The sequence below is a fragment of the Microcaecilia unicolor genome, chromosome 7, assembly GCF_901765095.1.
Source record: "Microcaecilia unicolor chromosome 7, aMicUni1.1, whole genome shotgun sequence".
Classification (NCBI taxonomy): Eukaryota; Metazoa; Chordata; class Amphibia; order Gymnophiona; family Siphonopidae; genus Microcaecilia; species Microcaecilia unicolor.
In genome coordinates this window covers 278,538,094-278,559,654 of record NC_044037.1, presented here as the reverse complement: position 1 = coordinate 278,559,654, position 21,561 = coordinate 278,538,094, and the positions used below count along the sequence as shown (strand labels likewise).

Here is a 21,561-nt window from a genome sequence, read left to right as displayed (position 1 = left end):
AGAACAATGGTGATCTCAATATTCACAACACTAAGCTTTATGACAAGAGTCTTAGCATTTATTCAACTTTTTTTTTTTAATAAATGGCTTATTTAATAAAACTCAAACTGAATGAAGTGCATATATTTGTCTAATGCTTCAATTTTTTGACCCTTGAAAGTGACTGATGAAAAATATGAACTACAGTAGATTATAGCAAGAACTATGATCCTTTTTTGTTTTCACTTATAGTCTTTGAAGGAAGTACTGGGCAAAATATGCACTATATTCAACTGGGTTGATAAATGTTGCATAATGCAATTCTAAAAACACTTATCAAGTATCATGACTACTGAGATAATCACAGTTCTCATTTAGAGGCATTAAATTCATCAGTTATTGATTTTGTTAAGAATGTGCAAAATGCCTCTAAGTAAGACTTTCAAAACACTAGCAAGTCTTAAGGGCTCTTTTACTAAAGCTTGGATCGAGTTATCTGCAGCAGGGCCTATAGGAATAAAATGGGCCCTGCTGCAGATAACTCAAGCTAAGCTTTAGTAAAAGACCCCCTTAGTCTGTAAGACAGTTTCAAATTAAAATAAAATATCTTAATTCTTTTAGAAACATTAGAGGAAGGGGATTTTGTACTGAATACTTAAATATTGCTGTAGTCATATCCAAATTTGTAGTTCATTTGGTCAAATGACGACAATTAGTCTCCCCGCTGAAATGCAATTACTGTACTGTCAACTTTAAAAGAATAGTGACTTTCACACTACTACTGATCTAAGGAAGTGATACCTTTTTAGGAAACATAATTCTACTAAAACATTTGATTGCTTTAACTCACTATAGCTATAAATGCAGGTTTCTAGTCCCAAATAAATGAATAAATTGCCTTGAAAGGGTAACCACATGAAGGCAATGCACTGATCAACTAAAATAAAGCATGTTGCTGAAATTGTTCACTATTTGTTTTTACAGTTTCTTTTGTAATAACACAAAGCTCTTAATTGTATACAGCTGTCCATCTGATACAGAGCAACCCCAATCTTGAAAGATTTCTTATAAAGTGCCAATACTATTCACAATTATTCCTTTAACCAAAAGTCTGGCCTGTTGTGACATCAGGAGAAGAAGTAATCTGACCTCTGCTCTCATTTACATTTACCAATGGGAAATCTGGGAAGTCAGAGCTTGTTCCAGGGCCCCGCAGGTTCACCTGTCCATTGGCAGTGCTAAACTGAGATGGTATTGCAACCCTTCCTCCATGGTATTGAGATCTGAATGGCTGATCAAAAGAAGCCACTTGGTAAGCCTGATGGACAGGTTGTACCTCTGCTTTCTTCTGAGAAGTTACTTGATCCATAAAGACCTGTGCGGATGAAGTGGGAGTATGATTTGTCTCATCATTTGAAAATGAAAATGTGTGCTGGGAATCACCAACTATTAGTCCAAAATGAGACTTATCTGGTGTTCTTAATGGAGATGTCATTCCTGCTCGGAAGGTACTGACAGGCACAGATGAATAGACATGTTTGTCCATGGAAGGGAATGCTGGTTGGCTTGTGAGAGCCGGATTATCAGTCACAAAATTAAGGCTCTGGTTGTTCAAATAGGCATCATTTTGGCTAGTTCTCTCCAAAGCTTGTTGCAGAAACTTCGAATACTCTTGCAGCATGCTGGCTTTATCTGAAGAGGAACCTTGCGAGCTTGTTCCCACATTTTCTGCCTGAGTAACTCCAGGCACTTCTGAAGAGTTGATTGATATGCTGGAGGTCACCTCAGTGTCAGCCACATTGAAAGGTATATCATGCTGTCCGTTAGCCTTGTGGGAATAGTGATCTAATAGGGTTTGAAGTACCTCATCTGGAATGACATTTTTGTCAGGATTAGTTTTGAGGTCCACATTGAGAGTCTGTGAATCCAATATGGATGCTGTGGTGCTTTCATCAATGACACTTGCCACAGCTGCCTGTGTTGCTGACGGCTGAGATGCTATTGTGCCAACATTGATAGCATATTCTCTACTGTTGCTACTAGCTGCTTGTAAATACCTCTTTTTCTTCAAAAACTGCATTGCATCATCATAATTAGTACTGCTATGTGCAGGCTTACTAGAACCCTCTTGTAAAGTATCAACTTGATCGATGTCAGCACTACCTTCCGAGTCCAACAATGCTTGTTTATCTACCAGATCAAAAGCGTATTTTGCAACTTTGCTCTCTTCAAATGCAGATAAAGATGATATTGTTTGACTCTGTTCAAGGGGCTGTTTTAGGCTTCTTTTACTATTAACCTTTTTGAGAACCAGTTTAGGTGGGTTTATTTCCCCTGAAACTGACTCTTCCAGTACACTGACTGATGGATGAGGCATCTCAACAGCATATTCTGCAACCATATACTCATCTTTTACTTTAGCACTTGCAGAATAAATAGACATAAAATCACTTTTGTCTTTTTTAGTTTCACCCTTGTCTAGAGGGTTCCCTTTTTCTGCATCTGCAGTAGATTTTGATTTTTCTGCCGATTTATGCCTTTTCTTCTTTGGCATAGAGCTGTCTTTCGGAAGCATGGAGTAGCCAGTATCGTCTTCAGAGCCTAAGAAACCAATTTTAGTACTGCACTTATTGGACTTCTTGTCACGGGTCTCATGGCACATCCGTTTATGTTTCAGTACACGGTCTGTCCTGGAGAAGTACTGAATATTTTTGTAAAGGAAAAAAAAAATCAAGGTTAAATTCAAAGGCATCTGAGTACATATATAGTTTAATACTTGGCATATTGAAGTAGAAATAATATGAAAATGAATGTCTGCTATTTTACTGTTAGAACAATATTAAGATGAAAGTGCTTACCTCTAATAGGTATTCTCTAATGGCAGTAGTGCAAGAAGCTACACTCGGTGATGTGGTTAAGGTAGGTAATAAATATTTGAAATAAATATGATACAATCTCATGTGAACACAGAGGATCCTTCCTGATGTTTCTAGGAAAGCTTTCTAGGTATGCACAGTTTTTCATGTGTCACTAAAGCTTCAGCTACCCAGTTTAATGGAAGAGGTCTGAATGCTGCACTAACAGTGATCTGTGAAGCTGAAACAAATCCCCTGGAGCAATTCAAAGCAACAAAACTTGGAATCCAATTTGGGGCATTTTCCAGAGTTGATTAAATTGGTTAAGTATTTTAGTTTGAATTCCTTTCAGTGAACAGGTTTAATCTCAGTCATGTTTTGAAACAGATATTATATTTAAGTCTTGGCTCAGGTCTTTTTTGAGAGTGGAATGGGACTGTATTTAATTTTATTTGCAATATGAAAAAATCTTAAGTGATTGTGCAGTCATATGGGGCCAATTTTTAAAAGTACGACCCTTTAAATACAGCAGTATAAAAGTTAATATATTTCTGTGAGTGGGCTCCAGGCTCGAAATCTTTCTATTCTGATCCGATTTCACTTATCGCTTATTGTTTATTTGCTTTACTATAACCCTCACTTCTTCCATGCAACTCTGACCTAAGGGAATAATTTTAACCCCTTGTTTTCTGGATTGGATTGTGGTGTGATTCTTATTACAGATAAGTATGGAGCATTCACACACCTCTTCTGAGTAGTCTGTAAGAACTGAGAACATGGAAAGATGAAGAAGTCACGCTGTTACTTGGTAAATGTTTGGGTTTTTCAGGAGGCCAACAAAGGTGCCCAAGGCTCACCTGTGGTCTCCAAATTAAAATTGCAGCCTTCATCATCCATGAATATGCAGCAATGCAGCATACAATTTAAATCAATTTGTTGGGCGCCGTAGGTTATTATGTTTAATAAACAAATAACTTTTAGTGGGGAGCTATTTCCTGCCAGTTGCCAAGGCAGCTAATAACAGAAATGTAGTCTTTTTCAGTATTGCTCCCAATAAATAATAGACTCGAGGTCCACAGACTGCTTAAACGGCGACACCTAAATAAGTTAAGGAAGAACATAAGGACATGTACTTCTAATGCAGATGACAGGATCAATAGCAAACCTTCCTGAAATCAAGGTAGTGATGGTCACTAGTGCAACTGTTCACAAGGATGTCAACTCTAATTTTCAACTTGGTTAGGGCTGGCACTATTTTAATGGATAATGGGATCTTATATGCTGTCTTTCTCTGTTCCAAGTGGGCTCACAATCTAGTATAAAGATCCAAACCACTATCAACATGCTAAGTACTATTAAAATTGCTCAATATACCTATTGCTAAAATACTAAATGCATGCACCTTGGAATATCTCAGGTGGTGACTGAATATTTCCAAGATGATTTTATTTAATGTCTAATCAAAATGTTGTGCTCTCTTAATAAGAGACTGCAGATGCCGAAAGCCTTTGTGTTAAACAGGTATCCCAAGGGCCATCGAACAGTTCAATTCTGCTTCAGCCAGGGGTCTTCTGGTTGTTTCAGGGTATGGGCAAACAACCACATTCAAGCCATCAATGCCATGACCTAACATACTGAAGCCTCCATTCAAAAGTTTGACACATTCACTTACAAGTCAAATCTCTTAAGCCTTTATGGTTCAAGCAGTGAGAGTATTTGTCCTAGATTCAAGGCATCAAAACAAGCAGATGTCTGCTTTCATATTTGGCTGTCACTGTCACCTTAGCTGGTGCTCTCACATGCAACAGTTTAAACTCTTGAACCCTCAAACACTATATGCCTGAATTCATACAACCTACAAGCACCCAAGCCTTCTGTTCTACATTCAGCTTGCAGTCTAGTTCTCTGCTGCAAAACTATAGACTCAACAGTTCACATATTCATATATGGTGGCCATGGTACTACTTTTCTAGACTGACATAGCCTCCGGTCCAGCATCTCCGTGCCTGCCTGCCTCCTTCCCTCCCACAGTAGCTGTACTATATGCAGCAGCCAGCTGAGCTGACAGTGATCACCATAGGCCTGCTCCAGGACCACCTCTCTGCCGGGTCCTGCCTTCTGATGCAGGAAGTTGCATCAGAAGGCAAGATCCAGCAGAGATAAGGCCCCAGAGCAGGCCTGTGGATATTGCTGTCTGCTCTCTTATGCATCAGCCAGCTGAGCCACCACGGTGGGAAGGGAAGAGGAAGACAAAAGTGCCAGACCTACAGGGGGGGGGGGGGGGGCTGCTGGACCCGCAGAGAGAGGGGGCACTGGAAATGCGGGAAGGGGCTGCTGGACCCGCAGAGAGGAAGGGAGGGAGCACTGGAAACAAGAGGGCCTGCTGGACCCACAGGGGGAAGGGTGAGCACAGGGAGGGGCACTGGAAATGAGGGAGGAGTCTGCTGGACCCGAAGGGGGGGACTGGAGAGAAGGGAGGAAGGCCCTGGATCATTGGGGAGGAGGGCTGGCTGGAGGGAAGAGAGAGACGTGCTGGACTTATGGGGGGGGGGGGGGGGGGGGCGATGGGAGAGAGATGCTGGACCTGCAAGGGAGGAAGGGAGTAAAGGCACAAAGAGGGGCAATGCCAGACATGGGAGGGGGTATATGGTCACAGTGGGAAGATGCTAGACATGGGGAAAGATAGGTACACAGAGATGGAAGATGGATGGTTAGCATGGAGAAAGGAGAAATGTCAAATGGGCAGGAGACACTGGCAAGTGAGGGGAAAAGACAGGAAGACAGAATCTGGGACCAACATCATGATTTGAAAAATGAAATGACCAGACAACAAAAAGTAGAAAAAAAATATTTTTTTATTTTGTGATTAGAATATGCCAGAGCTGGTGTCAGATGTGGCTAGGGCCCAGGCCAGAAATTTGGGAGGGGATCCCAAAGCCCACTTACCAGACCATGCCTCCTCCAGCTTCCAGCAGGCTTAGGGCTCTCTCTGGCCAGGAGGCAGTTGTCCTAGTTGCACCCCCTAACACCATCTCTTGCATGTGAGATCTTTATATTTTGCACGGTATAGGAGTACATGCATATCTTTCTATTTCTGTGGTGTGGCTTCTTGTGGTTTTAGGTTAATATGTTAATCATTCTTGGTCAGATATTATGTATTTGGCATTTATGTTATGTGTGTGTGACCAAGGTATTCTGTTAGCATGAATTTTCATGTAGGATTCTGTAGTAATTTGGCTTGTTCAGTTTTCCCAATAGTGGAGGGGATATTTGTGAGGGGAGACAGGTTTTGTTGATTCTTGTCCTGTATTGTTTGTGATTTATAAAATGACAGTTGTACAGAATATTGTTTCTTTTTATACTTTAATAAAATGATTTAAATATAAAATCATAACTGTTCAAGGCTTGTGGAAATGGGATCTGAAAAAGCTCGTGGGGACGAGGCGAGGACGGGGAAAGAGATCGCAGGAACAAACTTTGCCCATGTATTATTCTCTAGTGCTAACTACTGTACATATATCCTACCCCACCTCTCACCTAGCCACTCTCTCATACTGGCACAGTCCCATTCCTACACGCTTAGGTTCATGCAGAAAGGAATGGTCAGCAGAGAAAAGAAAGTGATAGTGCCTCTTTTTAAGTTTCTGGTGAAATGCAATTTAGAGTACTGTGTACAATTCTGGAGACTACACCTTCAAAAAGATAAAAACAGGAAGCAGTCCGTTCATAGAGTGGCTACTAAAATGAATAGTGGTCTGTCAGGCTTAAGATCTCAATATGTACACTTTGGAAGAAAGGCAATGGGCCGATAGGAGAGAGTTCAATACCTCCAAGGCATAAATGCACAGGAGGCAAATCTCTTTCAACTGAAAGGAAGCTCCGGAATGAGGAGGGACAGGATAAAGGTGAAAGGAATAGACTCAGGAGTAATCTAAGACAGTGTTTCCCAAGTCCTGTCCTGGCGTACCCCTTGCCAGTCAGGTTTTCAGGATATCCACAGTGAATATGCATGAACTTGATTTACATACACTGCCTCTATTATACGCAAATCTCTTTCATGCATATTCATCGTGGAAATCCTGAAAACCTAAACACAAAAAAAGGCGGAAGACAACCCAAAGCAGACCAAAAACAAGGGAAGAGCGCCAGAAAAGTTTAATAGGACCCTACACGGTCCGTGTTTCGGCCAGCAGGCCTTCCTCAGGGGTCCTGAATCTGACGTTTACAGGTACTCCTCTCTTGTTCTTGGTGCCGTGTTTGCGGGCTGTCGCAAGCTCCTGTTCTATCTTCTTCTCCAAGTACTCCTGTTTCTTGCTGAAGGGTCAAGAGCAGGACCACAGAAGACAAAAACAAATAGGAACAGAGGGATGGTAGTCTAGCATACATCCTAGAGTACTGAAGGAACTCAGGGATGTTCTACCGGCTCCACTGGCTGAACTTTTCAGTGCTTCTCTAGAGTTGGTAGTGGTCCCATAGATCTGGAGAAGAGCCTCCCTAGAGTTGGGAGTGGTCTTGGAGTACTGGAGAAGAGCATATGTGGTCCCTCTCCACAGAAGCAGAAGTAAGGAAGAAGTTGGGAACTACAGGCCGTTTTGTTTCATGAATATCTTGGAGGAGTACCTGTAAACGTCAGATTCAGGACCCCTGAGGAAGGCCTGCTGGCCGAAACACGGACCGTGTAGGGTCCTATTAAACTTTTCTGGCGCTCTAATTCCCTTGTTTTTGGTCTGTTTTGGGTTGTCTTCCGCCTTTTTTTGTGTTTTGTTTTGTCTTCACGGGAGATTTGGACTTCTCTTTTTGTATGCTAATCCTGAAAACCTGACAGGCAAGGTGTACTCCAGGACTGGACTTGGGAAACACTGATCTATGGAAATACTTTTTTATGGAAAGGGTGGTGGAGATGAAGACTACAGCTTGAATTCAAGAAAGCACAGGGACAAGCAAGCAAATAGGATTTCTAATAGAGAGGAATGGGTAAGCAAATGGTATGGAGGGGAAGACTGGATGGGGCATATGGTCTTGTGTGTTGTCATTTCCTATGTTTCTATGTTACATACACCTTGTAGCACTATAAAAATGTTTAATAGCAGCAGAAGATTATGACATTTTTATTTGACCCAGCACCATAGCTGGGATTGCTAGAGCTCAGTGGACACAGGAAGAGACTAAAAAACTGATCTGGTGGCAACTATTATTAGTCCCTCGATAATATCTCTATCGCATCCTGGCAGGAACAGTTGTTTGAAAAAGCTGCCATGGAGAAGTTAATGGGTTTAAAAAAAAGGCTTGGATAATTTTCCTAAAAGAAAAGTCCATAAGCCATTATTAAGATGAACTTGGGGAGTTCATCAAGTGATACTGGGCTAGCAAGCGGATGTCACAGAGCTGAGCTCTCAAACCCCTCATTTACCATCTAATCTTTATGTTGCTTCAGTGACCTAATTTTTCTCTCTTACTGTGCTACTCATTGGAGACGCTTAGTATTTGCGAGATGTCATTTCTCTCAGGATTTTACAAATGTCATCCAAACCTCTGAGGAAGGAAGGAGCTCAAAGTTGTGCCGGAGAAACCAAGATGGCAGATGGAGATTCTTCGAGCCCAAAATCAATGGGTTCTGCATGGGCAGCTGAAATCGCAGCAGAAGTCTCAGCACTACTGGAGTCCTCCATGGACATTAAGCTTCAAAAAATCTCAGACAAACTTGAGGCGATGGACAGCAAACTGGAAAGTTTGTGCTCTGACCTCTCCATATATCAACAACGGCTCTCAGACACGGAAGATAAACTTCAACAGCAAGATAAGCAGACAAAGCTTGAGCAACTGGCAGGTAACTGGAAGATCTGGAGAACTGATCACGTCAGAGTAACCTCCAACTGGTCGGGCTCCCGGAAACCGTTAAAGATTCCGAACTACAGGCTTTCTTAGAAGACTGGCTCCCTATGGCTTTGAAATTGCAATCTGCAGAAGGCCCTGTGCACACCGAGCGTGCTCATTGCTTGGGACTAGTCAGACCTAAAGACTCATGTCCTTGAATTGTCATTTTTAAACTGCTTAACTTTGTACACAAACAAGAGATATTACGAGCCCTGAGACTTGTTGGATCTCTACAATATGAAAATCACCAAATTCTCTGTTTTCAGGACTTTTCAGCCGCAGTCACCATGCAACACAAGGAATTTAGTGCAATATGTCAACTGCTTTACTCAAAGAAGATAAAATTTGCATTGCTTTACCCAAAGGAACAACACATTTCTTTACTCTGGCCAATTTTTAACCCAGTCAATTAATCTAGGTCCCATACCAAGGGTACCCAGCTTATTTCAGTCACCTGTGCGGAACAGTGTCGAAGGCTTTGCTGAAATCTAAGTACACCACATCTAGCGCCCCTCCCATGTCCAACTGTTTGGTCACCCAGTCAAGGAAATCAATCAAATTCAACTGGAACGACCTGCCTCTAGTGAAGCCATGCTGCCTCGGGTCCTGCATTCCATTCAATTCAAGAAACCTCACAATCCTCCACTTTAGAAGCATTTCCATTAGTTTATTAACCACCAAGGTCAGACTGACAGGTCTGTAATTCCCAACCTCCTCCTTATTGCCACTCTTGTGCAAAGGGACCACATCTGCCCTTCTACAGTCCTGTGGGCCCACTCCGGACTCTAAGGCAGCATTGAAGAGGTCAGTGGAGTCGCCTTAGTCCTTGAGTACCCTTAGATGTATCCCATCAGGCCTCACCACTTTGTACACTTTTAGTTTAGCAAGCTCGTTACAAACACTGTCCTCCGAGAACAGATCTTGGTCTATCATACACCCATCCCCGTTTGCATTTGCTTTCTATGGTCCTACTACCAGCCTTTCATTCATGAACACAGAACAGAAATAGCTGTTAAGCAGTTCAGCTTTATCCTGATCAGCTTCCACATATTCCTCCCCCTCAGCTTTTGAGCCTCACAATGCTATTATGGCATTTTCTCCTGTCGCTTACATATCTGAAAAACGTCCCGTCTCCCACCACCAGCTCTGGCACAGACCGTATAAGGCTGTATAGAGAGAGGTGTGACCAGCAGAAGAAAAGAGGTGTTGATGCCCCTGTACAAGTCGTTGGTGAGGCCCCACCTGGAGTATTGTGTTCAGTTTTGGAGGCCGTATCTTGCTAAGGATGTAAAAAGAATTGAAGCGGTGCAAAGAAAAGCTACAAGGTTGGTATGGGATTTGTGTTTACAAGACGTATGAGGAAAGACTTGCGGACCTGAACATGTATACCCTGGAGGAAAGGAGGAACAGGGGTGATATGATACAGACGTTCAAATATTTGAAAGGTATTAATCCGCAAACAAACCTTTTCTGGAGATGGGAAGGCGGTAGAACGAGAGGGCATGAAATGAGATTGAAGGGAGGCAGACTCAAGAAGAATGTCAGGAAGTATTTTTTCACGGAGAGGGTGGTGGATGCTTGGAATGCCCTCCCGCAGGAGGTGGTGGAGATGAAAACGTTAATGGAATTCAAACATGCGTGGGATAAACATAAAGGAATCCTGTGCAGAAGGAAGGGATCCTCAGGAGCTTAGCCTAGAATGGGTGGCAGAGCTGGTGGTTGGGAGGCGGGGCTAGTGCTGGGCAGACTTATACGGTCTGTGCCGGGGCTGGTGGTTGGGCGGCGGGGATAGTGCTGGGCAGACTTATACGGTCTGTGTCAGAGCCGGTGGTGGGAGGCAGGGATAGTGCTGGGCAGACTTATAGGGTCTGTGCCAGAGCTGGTGGTTGGGAGGCGGGGTTGGTGGTTGGAAAGCGAGGATAGGGCTGGCCAGACTTATACGGTCTGTGCACTGAAGAGGACAGTACAAATAAAAAAGTAGCACATATGAATTTATCTTCTTGGGCAGACTGGATGGACCGTGCAGGTCTTTTTCTGCCGTCATCTACTATGTTACTATGTCTTATTCCCCCAATTTTACCGTATTAGCTATCTTTTCTTCCATTTGCCTTTTCACTTTCCAGACGGCTTTTCCAGCTTCTCTTAGCTTATCCAGGTATTCTCGCCTATTATCTTCTTTCTCTTATAACGTTTGAAAGCTAACCTCCTTTCCCTTACCTTTTCAACTACTATGTTCGAGAACCACAGCGGTCTTCTTTTCCTCTTTCCTTTATGTAATTTATTTAACATAAAGATTACTTACCTATAAAATAGCTCCTTTCAGTCCTGCCCAGTGCTGTTCTACTTCTTTCAGTTGTTCCCATGCCAACTCTTTTTTGAGAAATTCCCCCATCTTAGCAAAGTTAGTTCTTTTGAAATCCAGGACCTTCAATCTCGAATAAGACCTCTCCTCTGTCTTAATATTGAACCATACCATTTGGTGATCACTAAATGTCAAATGGTCTCCCACCATGATATAGCAGATGACAGCAGAAAAAGACCTGCACGGTCCCATCCAGTCTGCCCAACAAGATAACTCATACGTGCTACTTTTTGTGTATACCTTACCTTGATTTGTATCTGTCTTTTTCAGGGCACAGATCGTATAAGTCTGCCCAGCACTAGCCCCGCCTCCCAACCACCAGCCCCTTGATTTGTATCTGTCATTTTCAGGGCACAGATCGTATAAGTCTGCCCAGCACTAGCCCCGCCTCCCAACCACCAGCCCCTTCTCTCCGTTTGTAAGCGCCAGGTCCAGAATTGCTCCATCCCATTTCGGTTTCGTTACCTACTGCGGAAACAATTCTTCCTGTAGGGAATCCAAGATCCCTTTGCTTCTGGACGACACCGCAGCAGGGACGCCCCAATCGACATCTGGCATATTAAAATATCAGTAGTACTTCCTCTTTCCTAGCTCTCTTGTGGATGTCTTCAAATGTGTCCATTTCTTCTGAATGTGAAGGTGACCTGTAAATTACTCTGATGTAAATACATTTTTTTTCCCTCTTTCCAGTTTAACCCACAGCGCTTCTTCTGTACGCCACGTGTCCTGCAGTTCTGTCACTTTAATATTATTCTTAGCAAATAATGCCACTCCTCCACCCTTTTTTCCTACACTGTCCTTCCAAAACAGATTAAATCCAGGTATAGCTATATCCCAGTCATGGTTTTGTGACTGTGCAGTGTTATGTGAATGTAATTATTTTAAAGTGTACACCAGGGTTACGAAGAATTTAAAAAAAAAAAACACCTTCACGACTTTCTCCAGAATAGTTAAACTCATAGCTCTTTGTCCACACATTTAGTGACCACCAGTATATTGTTTTTTGATGGCTGTTAACTAGTTCTGGCCAGGTTAATGTTTGCCCTCTGTGTTATACATATTTTATTTCTGACTAGGATTTTATACTGTTATATTTCACCTGATGATATAACTGACATATCGGTAGTAATTGTTCCAAGCTTGGAGTGTCTAATGTGTAATAAACTTATTTCCCCGGCTACCTACTTTAGTTTTTGAGACACAGGTAGGCAAGGAGCCTCTCTTGCTAGACAAGAACCATTTTGAAGTAGAAGCCCCATGAAAACACATCTTGATCCATGCCCACAGAATTGCAGCACTAAGAGCAATAATATGTCAGTGAATCTTGTGAGTACTTCAGATACTTCTACAAGTAACCAGCTGATTCTTAGATATGGTGGTGATCATTAATACCCCAAAATAAAAATATTGCTGAAAATGATGCACTATGAGTAAAAAAAAAAAAAAAATTTAAAACCTAGACTGCTAGCAACAAATGCAGGACTAATATCCCACCATGACAGTGTATAATAGCATCAAGAACTAAAAAATCTTCTAATTAAGTTTAGGGCTTTTTCATTATTTGAAGTAAACAGTAAACACAGAAAAATGATCTTTAACTGCATGCAAGCCCAAAAATAAGTAACAAATAATTAAGTATAGAAGACAAAAGGAAAGGCAGAAAATGAGCAAATTGTGGCTATAATACTATGCAGGAAAGAACTGTGCATCCCTAGAAAGCTCTTAGAAATCTCTGGAATGATTCTTCACAATGGAAGAAAGCAGACTTACACGAACATTGTGTGTGTCTATGGTGTAGCTCTTGAGCATCACAGAAAAATGAACCTATACCGGCATTTCTGTCCTGTAAAAATGTTTCATTTAGACAACTGATTCACATTATTAGAAAATGCATTAAATTCCAGTTTTATGTATCTTAAAATATCCACAACTGCTGCTTTACATCAAGACAAAGGACATAAAATTCTAGCCTAGGTTAATGGTCATCTCTAGTAAAAGATCTGACAAAGTGGCAAAGTAGTAAATTAGGTTTTGCTACTATAACTTTAGCCCATATCTTTCTTGCATTAGTCATTCTTTATAACTCATAAGCTTGGAACAAATGGCATAGTAGATTTGCTGTAGGCATATATAATTGCTATAATAAATATGATTATTTACTTTAGGGGAGGAGGGAGCAATGTTACAAATGGATGCTACCATAAGTACTAGAAAAAAAATTCATTGACAATGGATCACCAGTGAAAACATTAAAATTATTCTGCAATACAATTAAGCAAATCTATGATAGTTTTATGAAAACCTAGAGGACAGGCTATTTATTATCATATGTTTTGAACCAGCTTATATAGAAACACTCAATATGCTTTGAGGGATCTAATGGTAATCCTAAGCAGAAGCAGTCAGAAATAACAGCACACGTACCTAAAGGAATAGGATAAAGAAAAAGTACATTTTCAATGGGAACATGAAAATTAACATTTTTTTTAAAGAAATACCGGTAGAGTACCAGCCCTTATTAAGTGTTAGAAACCTGCAACACTACTAAAAAATACAATCTTCAATAAAACTGCTGCTTACCAGTTACCCCTCAGTAGACACCAAATTTGTGGAATACCATAAATTGATGGCACCTTATAAGGGCCAGTACTGCTTCAAGATAGAGGCTCTCACCTGCAAACAATATTCACATTGGTAAGGTTTCTCTCCACTGTGAGTCCTCTTATGCCGTTCCATATGATACTTCTGTATAAACCTCATACCACATTCATCACAAGGAAATGGTTTTTCACCTAATAATGGCAACAATGGGAAAGGACAAAGCAAATATAAATAACTTCAAATAACTTCAAAGGACTTTCAAAAGTAGATCACATTAGGTATGATTAACAATTTATACTTCACCTTCCAAATAACTTCCCTACGACATCACAAATACCAAAACAAGAGTGGATAGGGAGTTTTCATTAACAATATTTGTTACTGTGAACCGATATACTGAATGCTATATCTATGTTGAAAGAGCCTGACAAGATTCCATAAAAATATTGTGAAAAAGAGAAACATCTTTTAAAATAACATTTATTGCTATGCATAATTACAGAAATAACAGAAAGAATAAAAAGCAGTCAATGTTTAATTTCACACGTAATCTAGAACAATGTAGGTTTTTAAAATTTGCACTATTTTATAACCAAAGTGACTTACCTTTGACAGGTGTTTTCCAAAGAATAATCAGTCAAAGGTGGCTATCATCATCAGTCAACAGACACAAGATGGATCTCACAGAGGTTTCTAGAAAAGCCTAGAAACACTTGTGGGGGGGGGGGGGGGGGGGAGAGAATTCCATGCCAGCACTGTTTTACAGGGCCCCCTCAATTTAACATAACAGCAAGAAAAATCTTCAGAAGGAAGAAAGAGTATAGGTAACAGACTATTCTACTGTCCTTAGAGAACACTCTGGTAATGTCTCCAAATGTGTTACTTTTGTGCATTTTATAACAGGAATTTGCCTCATTTCTAAGATGGAGTATGTTGGAGATGATCTCAATTCCTCACATTTGCTGCTAGTATTTCTCTCAAAACTTACATTCTGAGTCTCCTTCTGGTGTTCGTAAGGTGTAATAGGAAATTACAAAGAAACGTGACAGTAGATAAGGGCCAAATGGCCCATCCTCAGCAACCACTATCTCCTCCTTTCCCTAACAGATCCCACATGGCTGTCCCATGCTTTCTTAAATTCAGATACAGTCCTCGTCTCCACCGCTAGACTATTCCATGTGTCCGAAGTATTTCCTTTGATTACTTATGAGCTTAACACCTCTTTACTTCATTCTATGCCCTCTCATTGCATAGTTTTCCTTCATTTGAAAAAGGCTCACCTCCTGTACATTAATGCTACAGAGGTATTTAAATGTCTATCATATCCTCTCTCCCCCACTTTTCTTCCAGAGTATGTATATTGAGGTCTGTAAGTCTGTCTCCACATACTTTATGACACAGACCACTGACTAATTTTGTAGCTGCCCTCTGGACCAGCTCCATCCGGTTTATATCTTTTTGTAGGTGCTGTCTCCAGAATTGCACAGAGTATTCTAAATGGGGCCTCACTAGAGACTTATACAAGAGCACTATCACCTCCTTTTTCCTGCTGGCCATTCCTCTCCTTATCACCCGACCACCCTTCTGGCTTTGACTGTCGCCTTTTCTGTTTGGCTAACTTAAGATTATCATATACCAACCCCCCCCCCACTCCTCAAAGTCCCGCTCTTCTTTCATACACAGAAGTATTTCACCTCCTATACTTCTATGTATGAACGGTAGTTCTTTTGGATTTTGCAACTGAGGAGCATGACCCTTCATTTTTTAGCATTAAATCTTAGTTGCCAATTTCTGGACCATTCTAGCTTCGCTAGATCTCTCCTCATGCTATTCACACCCTCTGGGGTGTCCACCCTATATTACACAGAGTTTGGTATCATTTGCAAAGAAACAAACCTTATCAGATAATCCTTCTGCAATATCAATTACAAAGATGTTAAAGAGAGCTGCCCTAGCACTGATCTCTAAGGTACACCACTGATAACATCCCTTTCCTTGGAACAAGCTCCATTTACACTACCCTCTGTCTCCTTCCATTTAACCAGTTTTTAACCCAGCCAGTCATTTTAGGGTCAATACCGAGGGCACTCAGTTTATTTGTCAGCTGTGCGGAACTGTATTGAAGGCTTTACTAAAATCCAAGTACACCACATCTAGTGCCCCTCCCACATCCAGTTGTTTGGTCACCCAGTCAAAGAAAATCAATCTGATTTGTCTGACAAAATTTGCCTCTAGTGAAACCATGCTGCCTCGGATCCTGAAGTCCATTCAATTCTAGAATTATTTTAGATTAGGCCAGTAATGCCTACTAGTCCAACTGGTACAATCTACCTTTCCACCACATTTTCTTGCTCTCTGGCTGTATATGCTGGTACTTTAGGATCATCTCTTACTCCACATATAATGCAAAGTATTTGTCTGGTACCAACACTTCTATAAGGTATAAATAACAATATTCTTGTGTGTTTCTTGCATTAAAGCCTGCTTTCTTCCTCTTTTTTTTTTTAATTGGTGAACACAGAATAACCCAGGTGATCACATTCTCCACGATTCTGTCAGTCATAATCTGGGTAATAGTGCTTTCGCAGCAATGTCATAATGTTTACATGGGTACAGGCCTTTTGACATCAACATGTCACATCCAGTGACTGTTTCTAGTCCAATACTACAGAACCTTACAATTGTTTCCTACGCTAGCTATGAACCATTTATCCTTCCTATTATCTTGTGTTGCAGTTGTCAAGCTCTCATCTCTGCATTTCCTGCTATATTTGTTTCAGTCAGTTTTTCCTCGTTTACTCATCTGATTCTTTATAGATATAAGAACATAAGAGTAGCCATACTGGGCCAGACCAATGGTCCATCTGGACCAGTATCATGTTTTCCAAACAGTGGCCAAGCAGGTCACAAGTTTTTTGCCATTTCTGTTGCTTCTTTCCTCCCATGGCTGATGGATTCTCATTCATTCCTTCTATTTATCAGAATATTTGTCCAGGATTAAGGATGGAAATACCCTGTAATCACTTGCTTTTGGGTTTCCATAGTTTTTGATTATTTGGGTCTACTGAGGCTGCTAAGTATGCATGGAGGTCTGTGATAATGCTATGTGTATAATCTATTTCTAGAAGATCCATACTCATATTTTGGATGTATAATCTTGGCATACACTGACACGCATAGATAAGAAAACTCTTTCCTGTCTATTAGGTTGTTCTTATATCCCAACTTGTTGAGATCTTTACTCAGGCTATGATTCCAAAGCTCTATGAACACATGGAAATTACAAGTTGTAATTTCTACCTTATTCAATGCTGTTTAAGCACTTTTCAATACCTTTTTTAGTCTTTTACAAAATATTTTTGCTTATGTTTCTCTCAGTAATTTGTGCTAGACTACTGCACCTTCTTCTGCTTCTGGATATGCATACACATCTTCCTGATTAAACTCTTCCTCATGTGTCTTCTGGCAGACACCTTCCAATTTCATTAGTCTTCCATTAAGGAAGGATGCCTTTGTATGTTTGTCAAGACCACGTATATTATCCTTTCATAATCTAAAAAAGTCTGCACTACTCAGAACTGTTCCACCAAATGAGCATCAAAGGAGGTTTATGGCTTCAAATAATATTATCTGGGGCTCAACAGTGCCTTTGGAATTAGAGTTACATACATAGGACAATGAGTTAACAGAAGCAGTGGATTTGGTGGCAGACAAGACTGGACAAAGAATCTGCCTGAAATATAACTTGTATCTTGATGTTAGAAATGATATATTGTCCTTTATAATTCAGAGTGTAGTTTGTTACATTTTCATGGTCATCTTAATATACTTGATCGATCCAGGATTCACTCTATGCATTTTCACGGCAGTGTATTATCTGAGAGTAGGATATTATCAAAAGCTTTCACAATCAATCCATACTATATTGATGTTTTGAATTTTATCACACCTTGTTGTGATAAAACCATGCTTTCTCCAAAGAAAATCAGATTAATTCAAATCACATAGATGGCTTAATTTTCTGCCAAAATGCTTCAGAATTGTATTCCAGCATTTGTTTTCAGGGTCTCTGTACCCCAGAGGTATCAGAACAAGAGTGGAAAGGTTAGCTGTTGGTTATGTGGTGACTGAAGTGTTGAGAACAGTGCTCAAGAGACTGCCTTATTTTTAAAAAAAAAAAAAATGTTTTAATGGATTTCCGGAAGAGGCATGTGAAACAGACCATGTTGGGACCTTTGACTGTGAAGTTTTGAATTGAACTCAATTGAACTTACACTTGTATGTCTCAGAAGAACATTTTCTAAAACCAAATTGCATTGGGTGTAAAATATCATGGAGCTCCAAATATGTTGATGGAAGCATTAGTTGCCAACCAGCTAAGATCTTGATAAAAATAGAAATTTTTGCAATTGGTCTAGAGTTAGCTGGCGCCTCTTTTCTTCATGATGGATCTTTCAAAGTGCAGTTAATAATATAGTTCCTAAGTAAGAAGGAAATACAGATGTTTTTAGAGCAAAGCCAACCCAGGAGTACAGTCAGTCTAGAAACTGGTAAGAAGGGCATATATCCAGGGCACAATGTGAAGAGGGAAACTTCCTTAGCATGAACTGATCTTTTAGTTTAACAGGGAGGAAGCTGTTCCAAATTCTGCCAGCTGGTATTCCACTTTTATCCACACTAGTGGATATAGAAACAGCAATAGGTAGAGTATTGCATGCATTTCTGGTCACCGTATCTCAAAAAAGATACAACGGAATTAGAAAAGATTCAAAGAAGGGTGACCAAAATGATAAACTCTTCTCATATGAGGAAAGGCTAAAGAGGTTAAGCCTCTTCAGTCTGGAAAAAAGATGACTGAGTAGGGATATGATCGAGCTCTACAAAATCCTAAGTAGTATAGAACGGGTAAAAGTGAGTCGATGTTTTATTCTTTCAAAAGAACAAAGACTAGAGGACACTCAATCCGTAAAGACAAATAGGGGTAAATATTTTTCCACTCAATGAATAGTTAGGCTTTGGAACTAGTTGCCAAAGGATATGGTTACAGCGGTTGGCATATCTGAGTTTAAGAAGGATTTGGACAAGTTCCTAGAGGAAAAGTCCATAGTCTGATATTGAGATAGACACTGGGGGAAGCCACCGCTTGCCCTTGGATCAGTAGCATGGAATCTTGCTACTATTTGGGATTCTGCCAGGTACGTGTGACTTGGATTGACTACTGTTCAAAGCAGGATGCTGAGTTAGATGGACCGTGGGTTTCATCCAGTACAGTTGCTCTTATGTTCTTAGAGCATCACTTGCTGTGAGTTGTTGAATTACCTCAGAATCAGAGGAGAACAGAGGCTGAAGATTTGTAATTGATTTAACTAAAACAAATTTTTTTTAGTCACTACAGTAATTACCAGTAGATATTAAATAGTGGATCTTTTTAGCCTCCACCAGCTGGTGTTTATATTCTAATTGCAGATTTCCAGGATTGTCTAGAAGCATGTTTTTTGTTTCCACCACTGACTTTCTAGGCGCTTATATTGTTTTAGTTGTAACAAAGGGTCATTAAATCAGGAGGAGGATTTCTGTCTGAGTAAAATGAATTTGTAAAGGTAAAATTATGTATCATACCTGATAATTTTCTTTCCATTAATCATAGCTGATCAATCCATAGACTGGTGGGTTGTGTCCATCTACCAGCAGGTGGAGATAGAGAGCAATCCTTTTGCCTCCCTATATGTGGTCATGTGCTGCCGGAAACTCCTCAGTATGTCGATATCCAAGCTCCATCCGCAGGACTCAGCACTTAGAGAATTACACCCACAAAGGGACACTCTGCCCAGCTCACCACCGCCGAAACGGGGGAGGGGAATTAACCCAGCTCATCCCCACACAAGTGGGGGAGGGGAATCCGTCCAGCTCATCCCCGCGGAGCGGGGGAGGGACACCACACCCGCCGATGCGGGGGGATCTGGCTTATCCTGCAACCGCAACCGCGGGAGGAGCTGACTGACCCTAACACCGCCGAAGCGGGAGGGGTACAAAGCTGCCCTACAGCCACACGAAGCGGGAGGGAGCGCCAGCAGAATTTATGTCTCAATCCAGCCCCGTAAAACGGAGGGGAGAGGAATGCAGCAGCTCACTGTAACACAAATTCGTCTCAACTCTTGAAGAATCCATTGAAAAACTTGAACACGAAGTCCTCCTGAACAGGAATTGAAGACTAAACTTGAACCTGAAATGCAACCAGAATATAAACAATACAGATATCTGGGAGGGACTATGGATTGATCAGCTATGATTAATGGAAAGAAAATTATCAGGTATGATACATAATTTTACCTTCCATATCATCATGCTGATCAATCCATAGACTGGTGGGATGTACCGAAGCAGTACTCACCCAGGGCGGGACATTGAAATCCCTGACCGCAACACTGAAGCTCCAAACTGGGCCTCCGCCCGAGCAGCCACAGCCAAGCGGTAATGCCTGGAGAAGGTATGGGCCGATGCCCAAGTTGCCGCCTTGCAAATCTCTTCCAAGGAGACGGACCCGGCCTCTGCCATCGAGGCCACCTGAGCTCTAGTGGAGTGAGCCTTCAGCTGGTTAGGCGGCACCTTCCCCGCGGCCAAATAAGCCGCTGCAATGGCTTCCTTGACCCATCTTGCCACTGTAGGCTTAGAAGCCTGCAGACCCTTACGAGGACCTGCAAACAGGACAAACAGATGATCCGATTTCCGGAAATCATTGGTCACTTCCAAGTATCTGATGATGACTCGTCTCACATCCAGATATTTGAGAGCAGAGAATTCCTCTGTGTAGTCCTCCCTACGAAAGGAAGGGAGACAGAGCTGCTGATTCACATGGAAGCGAGAAACAATCTTGGGCAGGAAGGAAGGCACTGTGCGAATAGTCACTCCTGCCTCAGGGAACTGCAGAAAGGGCTCTCGACATGAGAGTGCCTGGAGCTCGGAAACTCTTCTGGCTGAAGTGATAGCCACCAAAAAGACTGCTTTCAACGTCAGGTCTTTCAGAGATGCCCTTGACAAGGGTTCAAAAGGCGGCTTCAAGGCTCTTAGCACCAGGTTGAGATTCCACGCAGGCACCACTGAGTGCAGAGGAAGGCGCAGGTGATTAACTCCCTTGAGAAAGCGCACCACATCTGGCTGCGAAGCCAGGGAAACACCCTTCAGGCGGCCTCTGAAGCAAGCCAGAGCCGCTACCTGGACTTTAAGGGAACTGAGCGACAGGCCTTTCTCCAGACCTTCTTGCAGGAACGCCAACACTGAAGAAATTGGAGCAGTGAAGGGAGAAAGTGAGCCTGCTTCACACCATGCTGCAAAGGTACGCCAAACCCTGGCGTAAGCAGTAGAAGTAGAGCGCTTCCTCGCTCTTAGCATAGTGGCGATGACCTTGTCTGAGAAGCCCTTCTTTCTCAGACGCTGCCGCTCAATAGCCAGGCCGTAAGACCAAAGGGGGAGGGATCCTCCATCACCACGGGACCCTGATGCAACAGGCCCTGCTCCACTGGCAGGATTATCCGGCCCGGATGCTTTGCCACCGGGTCTAGCACCCTGCCCAACATGGGCCAGGGCGGGAACACGTAGAGAAGCTCCTGTGTCGGCCACTGTTGGAGAAGAGCATCTACTCCCAGGGATCGAGGGTCCCGTCCTCTGCAGAAGAAGCGCGGCACTTGGCAATTGGCCGATGACGCCATCAGATCTAGGCTCAGCTGGCCCCAGCGCTTCGAGATATCCAAGAACGCCTGAGCAGATAGCTGCCACTCTCCGGGATCCAAGGTATGGCGACTGAGAAAGTCCGCCTTGACATTCATGACTCCGGCAATGTGGGCCGCTGACAGCTGTTCCAGGTTCGCTTCCGCCCACTGGCATAGATTCATG

General features: G+C 42.0%; 1 protein-coding gene across 9 annotated transcripts in view; it reads right to left on the bottom strand.

The window, feature by feature from the left end:
• Nucleotides 1-511: 511 nt before the first annotated feature.
• The window catches only part of ZNF148 (zinc finger protein 148), a 152,865-nt gene continuing 131,815 nt past the window's right edge, over nucleotides 512-21,561 (bottom strand). For all 9 annotated transcript variants that reach the window (XM_030209173.1, XM_030209172.1, XM_030209168.1 and 6 more), the window contains 2 exons: nucleotides 13,744-13,862; nucleotides 512-2,680 (listed from right to left, as the gene is read on the bottom strand). In XM_030209173.1, coding sequence (XP_030065033.1) covers nucleotides 1,079-2,680; nucleotides 13,744-13,862 — 1,721 coding nt within the window. In that variant the 3' untranslated portion in view covers nucleotides 512-1,078. The remainder of the gene's footprint in view (nucleotides 2,681-13,743; nucleotides 13,863-21,561) is intronic.